This window comes from Mus pahari, chromosome 10, assembly GCF_900095145.1.
Source record: "Mus pahari chromosome 10, PAHARI_EIJ_v1.1, whole genome shotgun sequence".
Taxonomy (NCBI): Eukaryota; Metazoa; Chordata; class Mammalia; order Rodentia; family Muridae; genus Mus; species Mus pahari.
In genome coordinates, this window is record NC_034599.1 from 110,921,888 (window position 1) to 110,932,248 (window position 10,361).

Genomic DNA, 10,361 nt, shown 5'->3' on the forward strand with positions numbered 1-10,361 from the left:
GTGTGTGTATGGACATCCACCCATACACACACATACACACATACACACACACACACACACACACACACACACACACACACACACACACATTACAGATAGATACATAAGTAGGTAGGTAGGTAGATGATAGACAGACAGATATGTAGGTAGGTAGATAGATGTTAGAAAGATAGATGATAGATAGATAGATAGATAGATAGATAGATAGATAGATAGATAGATAGATAGATACTGTAGACAGTAGAGAGATGACACACAAATGACAGATAGTAAGTAATAGGTAGATGATAGGCGATTGAGAGACAGATATGTTAGATAGACATACTTGATAGCTTATAGGTAAATGATATATGTTTAGATAACAAATGTCAGCTATAAAGCAATGATAGCTTAATGATAAATGATAAGAGATAGATGAGAGATACATAGCTATAGCTGTAGGCAAATAGATAACAGATAGATTGATAGGTGATAGGCAGAAAACCCTCATAGCTCAAATAGTGATAACATAGTTATCTACAGAAAAGGCAGAACCTCAGATCCACCATTCTAAACTGTTCTTTCCTATCGCTCCTTTGACAAGTCATTAATGTGCTAAAAATATTCAGAACTCTAAGTAAATTTTTATTTAAAATTATTTTAAAATATGTCTAGAGGCTGGAGGGGTGGTAGATTCTATTTCCAGCACCCACACAGCAGCTCACAACTACCTGTAACTGCAGGTCCAGAGGGTCTGATGTTCTTGTCTGGCTTCCACAGGCACCAGTCACACAGGTGGTGCACAGACATATGTGCAGTTAAAACACCCATACACATAAAATAAAATTTAAATTTGAAAAAGATATGCTTTTGTGACAGAAACCTCTATAGACCTCATTTTCTGCTTTTGACATTCAGTTCCCACTTAGGTAGCTTTCTATTTTTTTACTTTCTGTGTAATTTAGATTTTCCTTTTAATTATTACTTTTTCACTATAGATATGTGTGTGTCAGGGATACAAGAGCAGTATGTGCTCCTAATTTCTAAGCCATCTCTCTAGCCTCTGATTTTTCTCGTCCACATCAACAGCTGAAAGCTCAGATCCACGACAACATTGCTAAGCAGACACTGAAAACAATATCCCACATGGAGTCCCAACCAGAAATTAGAGAGCACGTCCTGGGGTCGCTGATGTAACCAAGTCCACAGGTGCTCTATTGACTTGATTTCTCAGATTCTATAATAAAAGTAACTCAGTTAAAACCTAGCTCACTAGGACAGGCCCTATGCCCAAGATAACCTGTTCCATGGGAAGAGATCAGGACACAGACATGCAGAGGAAAGAGCGTGTGAGGACGTGATGAGAAGGGCAACATTTGTAAATCAAGGAGAGAACCGTGGATGAAATTAGCCATGTGATACCTTGATCTCGGGACTTGAACCTGTGGAAAAGCGTATCTGTGTTATGTAAGTCAGCTCATATGTGCTAGTTTGTTATGGCAACCCTAGAAAGCTAATATGACTGTATATGTAGAATGACAGGTAACTTGAAAAGAATGATTTAGAAATATCTCCCCTTTGTTTAGCAAGAGGCTGTGTGTGTGCCTTTCACAGGTTCTTAAGTATTTGGTGTGCCACAACATGGAAGGAGATTAATTATGATACCAACAAAGAACTACTCTCTTGAGAACTGTTTGTTTTTATTATACAAAAAAAATTAAATAAGCATTTCTAGATTCTACATCAATTTCTCTTTAACCTCCTTGAGTCAACTCATTTGAGCAGCAGTAATGTTAAATGCTGGCAAAATAGAGCTCTGTTCTTAAGAGCTGCCTGTAAAGCCACAGGCTGATGGAATCCACCCAGCCACCCAGCACTATGCTGCTAAGTTAGGTTGCTGAGTGTCTCTGCAGTTAGCAGCTGTCGCTCTCCTTCAAGATCTATAGCATTGCTTAATTAGGATCTAATATTTCACTATTTCTTTTGGGTTAACATTGTACTATTGTAATTTATCTTGCTATTGTCATTCTATACATTTGTGTCATTGAAGAAACAATGCAAGTAAATTTCAGTTTCTTAATTTAAAATGTAAATCTGTGCTCAGCTTAGCTCTGGAAGAGAACATAAGTGATCCACAGTCAAATGCTTTCCAGTCTGGAGGAGGGAGGATGCAGCTGTTTGTCAGACATGGTGATGGCAGTAAACACAAACTAGAGATAATTTAGGGACTGGTTTGAAACACATTTCATATGAAATTTTAAGTTCTTTACCTCAGTTACTAATTCCTAATGAAACTTTTGTTTTTTCAGATATATTGACGGGTAAAAGCAAATTCATTTTTTGAATTACAGTTACTGAAACATCAAATTTCCCATATAGGAATTGCTTTCAAAATGAATTTCCAACTCTGCTTTCAAAATGTTTGCTTTAGAGATGAAAAATGATGGAGAACTATAAATCCGTTTATGACAACTTCAGTAAATGTTCATATTACATGTCCCTTAAAACACTGGATCTTACATAACTGTCAGGAGCCATTTTGCCTGCTAGGCAGAGTCAAAACAGATCAGGGTTTGTGGCCTGGCAGGATGTTGTGCAGGCAGGCACATTTCCTGGCCTGCTGATGCATGGAAGGGTAAGAGGAGGTACACGTGAGGCTCAAGGCTGAATGTTCTATTAACCTTGGAGCAAGGAACGGGGGGGGGGGGGGGCTCTGGATGGGGCCTCTGGATGGGAACAGATATCCTATATATGTCAGCCATTGTCCTTGCTAGCTTATGCTTTTGCTTCCCATGGCACTGTGGGGTATAAAGAGGCTACAGTAGTCACTGGACAACCCTCCCAAGTCTAACTTTTGTCTCTGAGACTTCTGTCTTTCCTATGATCATCCTCACTCCCTGCTCAGAGGCTGTTCGACCTCATGCCAGCAGGTCCAGTACACATAATCAATTAATGTTTGTGTTAATTATTAGTGGGGGGGGGCAGAATTGTTAATATGGGAGAGGATAATAATTTTTACAATATTGTCACATTTGATTCCCAGAAAAGCCCTCATTAAAAAAGGGCACTGAGGTCACGCATTGTTAAGACAGCGTGTGAGTTTGTTAGGGCTGTTATAACAAAATACCACAGACTTGAAGAGTGCAGGGAGAGAAATTTACTTTCTGCAGCTTCTCTAAGTTATTCAAGACTAGAGTATGAACAGTTTGTTTCTTCTCATGTCTTTCTTATTTTTCCACTTAATTTAAACAAGACTACAATTTTTTAAAGAACTATGATAAACAGATACATTGTATTTTATTGTTCATCTTGAAATAGTTGCTATTTCTTCATTGAAAAAATGAATATTAATAAAATTTAGAAATATGTTCGTAAATGATAAATATTCAAAGATCTTAATTATTTCATAGATGCTTAAAATATTTTTCACTTAATTTATGTAGATTTACTATATTTCAGAGTTTGGCATTCTTGGCTGAGTTTTTCTAACTATATACTATGCATCTTCAGTGTATAAATCGTAGGTTTCTGTTAAACTTTCTTGACTTAAGGCACTTGTCTTACCAGATGGCTTTGGCATTTTACTTCAGGAGTCTATATTACCTATGTAATCTTTTCGATCTTTGGTATTTCTTTTTCTTGAACTTTTTTTCATCTTTTGGCACTTTAATTTTCTTTACATATTTTATTTTTCAGAAAATACTGCTTATTTTTTATTTCTTCCAATTTAGCATTTATTTTTGAAGTTTTAAAAAGGTTTTCATTAATTTCACTTTCCCCCCAAATCTTTAATCACTGTTTTATTTTTTCTAGTTCACACACACACACACACACACACACACACACACACACACACACACATTATATCTACACTATTTTCTTTATTCCTGCTAGCTCAACTTGAAATCTTGAGTACAATCTAAGATTTTGAGAATGCTCTCAAAAACTATTCCTCTGTGGTAACCTTTCATCTTTTGTGTTTCTGCCCCATGCTATTTTTACTATGCTAGGTTAGTATTAGCTTCTACTGTGCTCATATAGGGATGGAGGAGGCTGGAGAAGTAAGTTATCTGCTGTGGGGTCTGCCTGCCCTGGGCTTGGAGCTCTCAGTCCTGCAGCTGAGAGAAGTGCTTGTGCCTCAGCACAGAGGGAGAGGTCAGCAAACACTTCTCTTCACAGTTGCATCTCCTTGCTGTGAAACTTCTCAGCTGTTTGGGTCCCACCTCCTAGTCTATTGGAGCACTTCTTGTGGATGCCTCCCACCCAGACCCTGTGGCAGGGAGTCCCGAAGGTCCCAAACTTGTGGCCACTGCTTGTTTTCAGTATCCCAGGCATGGATCTCGTCTCCAGTGGTACCTGGCTCTTCGTCTCCAGGATGAGATTCGAGAAGCAGTGGACGCTTGGAGAGCAGGCCGGGTGCTGAGCTGGATCCTACAGTTTCCTGTGTACTTTTTGTTTTCTGCACTTTATAGCTGTCCTGACACCTCCTTCAGAACTATCAATTCCCCTTTGCTCTGTTATCCCGGCTCTGCAGGTTCCTGGAGTCCTACAGGGAAAACCAAAGGTCTAGCAACCAAACAAGATCCTTTGTTCTCATTGATCCTATCCTCTTTATTTAACCCCCTGTGGGTTTAGGGGGGTTACTATTGTTATTTTGTGTTTTAAAATCAGAGGTAACTTTTTTGTGTGGAAATGATCTGTGTTACATTTAATGTTTCCAGAGTTCTATGCTCTAGCATGTGCAGAATTGCTCTTTGCCCTGTTGTAGTTGAATCCGTTGCTCTCCATTCGGCCTGCTGTACTCCCCAGAAAAGCTTGAAGTTCTCATTTCTCAGATGTAGCAGATGATCTCTGCTGTTCCTATTTGCCTTTTTTCTCTCTCACAGATACTAAATGTAATTATTGGTCTCATTTTGGTATCTCTATAGTAGCCTCTCAGTAAGCTTTATCGTGGGTGTTATCTGGCAAGTGCAGATGTCACCTTTCTTCTGCATTTTCACACAGCCTTTCTTTCCATTCTGCATGTGTATCCCTAAATCGCTGTCTTAAAAGAATACTAGCTAGACTAGATTAAGTCAGACCCTATCGGGTCTTATTTGTAATTAGTCACTTCTTTAAAGGCCCTACATCCTAATACGGTCATTCTAAGGTGTTAGGAGTTATAGCAGCATTCAACATAATTCAGTGCAGGATAGTAAGAAAGCAAGAACCTGAATCTATGTATCAACTGGATCACCTATTGCAAACATGTGCATGTCAGACGGGCAAGTAATCGCCTCTCTTTTATGACTGATTCCTTACGGTCTTCATAGAGAACAAGATAAAAACCCGATATATTTGAGTTTTGTAGTGTAACAGCTTACAAAACCTAGTAAGAGGTTCTGAAAGGGTAGTACTGGTAGCGGCACACACTCAGAATGCTGTAAAATTTCCTCAGAAATAAAGGGAGAGCAAATACATGAACAGGCACAGCTACTCCAAATGCAGAGCACAGGGCTGAGGACGATGCTCGGCAGAAGTGTTTGTCTAGCCCATGTGAGTGAGGCTCTTGGTATCTAATCTACTAAAACACAGAGATAAACAAACACAGACACAGACACACCCACACATCCATAAACACAGCCCCCAAGCATGCATGCACATAAGTAAACATAATAAAAAAAATTAAATAAATCAGTAATTCAGTAATTAAGTAATGATTAATTAATAAGTAATGAACAATAAATACATTTCTTACCTTGGCCAATTCCGTAGTTTTACCAAAACCAGGCTTCCGAGAGGTAGCTGTGAATAGACAAACTTATACCCGCTTTCAAGGAACTGAGATTCTTCAGGGAAATCCTCCTCAGAGACGGAGCAGTTGCTGTAACTGGGGTCAGCGTTCATGAAGCAGTACCAGGGCTTGCTGGGGTCCACCGCTGCTGCAGCTGCAGGGGACAGCAGCCTCCATTTCAGGCAACTCTCATTCTCACACTGCACCCATGTTCTGTGCACGAACTCGCTGCTCCCTGGGGCCGGGCCCATCAGGCTGGTGCTGATTCCTCAGCTAGACTGATGTTTCTTTTATTTTGGTTTTGGTTTGGTTTTTTGTCTTGTTTCTCAGAAGTGAATCAAATCTGAAAAATAAAAAAAGAATACAGATTCAAGGGTATAAGATATAATTTCAATCACAAGAAGAATTTCTTTTATACTTTCTGCCCAATCCTATGCTCCTGGCAGAGATGTGTCTGACACAATGTGTTCTCCTTACCAGTAACAATAATACAACAGACACTTAAATGACCATAACAAGTGCTCTGAAATTACAAACCGGACAAATCTACCCCATGACGATAGTATAGTTCAGCAATGTCTACAACTGACAATCACTATGCACATGGTATTGCTTGCTTGCTTTTCTTTTTTTCTTCCTTCCTTTCTTTCCTTCTTTCTTTCTTTTTCTTTCTTTCTCTCTCTCCCTCCCTCTGTCCCTTTCTCTTTCTTTCTCTCTTTCTTCCCTTCCCTTTCCCTCCCTTTCCTTCCTTCCTTCCTTTCTTTCCTTCTTTCTTGTTTAGTCACCCCATGCTGTTGTAGCCCAGGCTAGCCTAAAACTCTCTATCCCTTTGCCCAAGCCTCTTGGGTGCAAGGATGAGCATAACACACACAAAGCTACTATGCGGCAGGTCCCTCTGCCTTACACACAGCTCATATTATATCCATTTTACCAAGGAGACTGAAGCTATGAAAAACATTTTTAAGACCCATGCCTAGTACCCTGTAGAGCTGAGGTTTAAATGCAGGCAGCCGGGTTCTAAGCTCTGGGGTCCTGTTTGTAGATGCACTGTGCTGGAGCACACAGACAGCACCATGCATCGTCCTGCTCTTCTAAAAACCAGGAAAGCCAGATGGAGCAGATGCTTCACATCATGAAAACTGTAAGGATATAAAAGCTAGATGAGCAGCCCCTCCCATCTCACTAACAGAGTCTCTTCTCAGACTTTGTATGAAGAGTCTACATGTATGAAAGCAGTTGTACATCAAAGCTCCCCAAATTCAACATCAGCAAAGACAAGAAAATGTGCGTTAAGAATATAACCTAAATACAGACAAAATTAATTGTTGACAATGTATTTCACAATAACCTACTTTTTAAAAACAAAAAGATGTGGGGCCCACCAAAATGGCAGTTGATAAAGCCACCTGCTGCCAAAACTGACCACCTGAGTTTGATTCCCCAGAACTCACAAGGAGAGAAAGAACTGACTCCCACAGTTTGCCTCTGATCACCATACGCATGCCATAACATACAAATGCACGCACACATTCATACACATGCATGCATACTAAACAACTAAATAAACAAATATAAAAAAAGGATGATGGTTTCCAACAGTGATGGATCAGCACAACACTGGCACCATCCAAACCACCCTTTATCCCTAGGTAATCAGACACTTATCCTACTCATGTTTATCGCGCTCCTTGCCCAAGCGCCTACAACTCACATTTGATGCAATCAATACACATATTAGCCAGTGATTACAGTGGTTTAAATTTTAACTTTTTATTAACTGCATTTTTATTTATTTTTATTTCCTATGTATGTTTTAAATTTCCCATGATATATGTTCATTGTCTTTGGCATCCTGTCTGTCATATATGCTTCTTTTCATACAGGTAGACATTTTGTGTTGGGCATGTTCCCCCTCTGAACCTTCCACCATGCTCTGCCTTTCACCCATCCTCCTTCCCTTGAGTCCTGTTTATTTCTCGAGAGTCCAGTTTCACTTTTATATTTAAATTACACATACATTTATAGATTTACATATCTACCTTAAACCTAAGAACCATGAATATCACTCAAAAACATATTTATCTTCCTAAGGCTACCTTAATTCACCTGACAATATCTCCAGTTACATGCACTTTCCTAGAATAACATAACTCCATACTTTATGAATGAAAAAACTCCATTTTTTATTCATATTAGATTTATCTTCTCCATTTCCCTATTGGAAATGTAGGTTGGCTTAATAACTGGACTACTATAACCACTGCTATAATAAATAATATTGTGCAAAGGTCTCTGTGATATGTCATCCTGGAGTTCTTTGGGAACCCACCCAGAAGTGGTATAACTAGGCCACGTGAAATAATTAATAGTTTTTTGGATTTTTTCAGAACCAGTGTACTGATTACCATAGTGGCTGTACCAGTTCACATTCCCACATACAGTGTACAAGCATTCACTTTGGTTCACACCCTCACCAGAATTTGTTACTTGTTTTCTTAATGACTGATATTCTGGCTGGGGTGAGATAGAATATTAATGCAATTTTAATTTGCATTTCTCTGATAATGAGGTTGAACATTTTTATGTTTATTGAACAAATTTGTGTTTTTATTATTTGAACACTACCTGTTCATTTAGCTAGCCCAATTCTGGACTTGGTTGTTTGAATTCTTAGTTTTTTAGTTTTCTGAATATTCTAGATAGTAATCATGTGATGTGTATAATTAGCACATATTTTCTCCAATTTTGCAGGCTATTGATAAACTGTTAATTGTTTCCATAGCTGTGCAGGATCTCTGTGCAGATTTTATGAGGTTCCATTTGTTAATTGTTGACATTATATCCTAACTGAGTAGTCTCCTATTTAAGAAGTTATTGCCACTGCTTATATCTTTAAATAATTCTTTTGTTTTTTTTTTTCTTCTAATGGTTTCAGAGTTTTAGGTCTTACATCAAGATCTTTCATCCATTCAAAATGGACTTTTTTGTACAAGGTAACAAATACATATCTAGCTTCATCCTTCTACATTTATATCTGTGGATTTGTTTTGGGTCTTCTATTCCATTGATTGACGTCTGCTTTTGTGTCTGCACCATGATGCTTTTGTTAATACAGCTCTCTGTAATATAACTTGGAATTGGTGACACCTCCTGCATTTATCTTTTTGTTCAGGATTTCTTGGAGTATCTGGGGTCCTTTGTGACTCTGCATGAATTAAATGTTTATTTCCTATTGCTATGAATAACGGGGAGCATATGGATTTGGATAGGTATTACATAGATCACTTTTGGTAAACAGCCATTTTCACAGTACTAATTCTTCCAGTTCCTGAGCACGAGAAGCCTGTCTAATCTAGTATCTACTTCAGTTATTTTCCTCAGTATTCCAAGTTTTTATTGTAGAAATTTTTCAATTCCTTGATTAGTTTTTTTTTTAAAGAAAGTTTTGGCTTGAGGTAAAAGTAAATGGAGTAATGCTTTTGTTTCCCCACTTTCTTCCTCAGAATGTTGGTTATTGAAACACAAACTCTATACCCCATCCTCCCTGCTCCATTTCACATTTGTGTGTATTTTACTTAGCATCCAATGTCAATTCAGCAGGCTATCTCTGTCCCATAGAAGTTCAGATCTATCCTGTGACTTGGCTATTGTGACTAGTAGATGACAGGCACAGGTATACAGGTATTTCTATAGACGGTGACATTCTTTTCGATATATATCCAAAATTGTATAACTGGGTCAAATTATGGCTCTAGCCTTAGGTTTTAGAGGAATCTGAATGCTCACTTGTGTGTTGTATTTTATAGTAGGCTGTAGTTTATAGTGCCACCGGAACAGTACAAGTGCTCCTTTGCCTCACCTCCTCACCAGCATGTGCGATAATATCCATTCTGGTTGGGTGAGATGGACTCTCAATAGATTTTTATTTTGTATTTACTTGAGCCAATCCAATTTTGTATTTTTTCACTTCTTTTTTTTTATTATTTTCTTCATTTACATTACAAATGTTATCCCCAAAGTTCCCTATACCCTCCCCCTGCCCTGCTCCCCAAACCACCCACTCCCACTTCCTGGCCCTGGCATTCCCCTGTATTGGGGCATATGATCTTCGCAAGACCAAGGGCCTCTCCTCCCATTGATGGCCAACTAGGCCATCCTCTGCCACATATGCAACTAGAGACACAGTTCTGTCGGGTACTGGTTAGTTCATATTGTTGATACTCCTATAGGGTTGCCGACCCCTTTAGCTCCTTCTTTAGGGGACCTGTGTTCCATCCAATAGATGACTGTGAGCATCCACTTCTGTATTTGCCAGGCACTGGCATAGTCTCACAAGAGAGAGCTATATCAGGGTCCTGTCAGCAAAATCTTGCTGGCATATGCAATATTGTCTGGGTTTGGTGGTTGTATATGGGATGGATCCCCAGGTAGGGCAGTCTCTGGATGGTCCTTTCTACTGTCTCAGCTCCAAACTTTGTCTCTGTAACTCCTTCCATGGGTATTTTGTTCCCCATTCTAAGAAGGAATGAAGTATCCACATTTTGGTCTTCCTTCTTGAGTTTCATGTGTTTTGTAAATTGTATCTTGGTTAGTCTAAGTTTCTGGGCTA

General features: G+C 38.9%; 1 protein-coding gene across 1 annotated transcript in view; it reads right to left on the minus strand.

The window, feature by feature from the left end:
• Zcwpw2 (zinc finger CW-type and PWWP domain containing 2) overlaps positions 1–10,361 on the minus strand; it is an 86,390-nt gene that overhangs the window by 55,988 nt on the left and 20,041 nt on the right. Inside the window, exon 2 of the mRNA XM_021207841.2 lies at positions 5,717–6,095. Within this exon, the coding sequence (XP_021063500.1) occupies positions 5,717–6,003 (287 nt within the window). The 5' untranslated portion in view covers positions 6,004–6,095. The remainder of the gene's footprint in view (positions 1–5,716; positions 6,096–10,361) is intronic.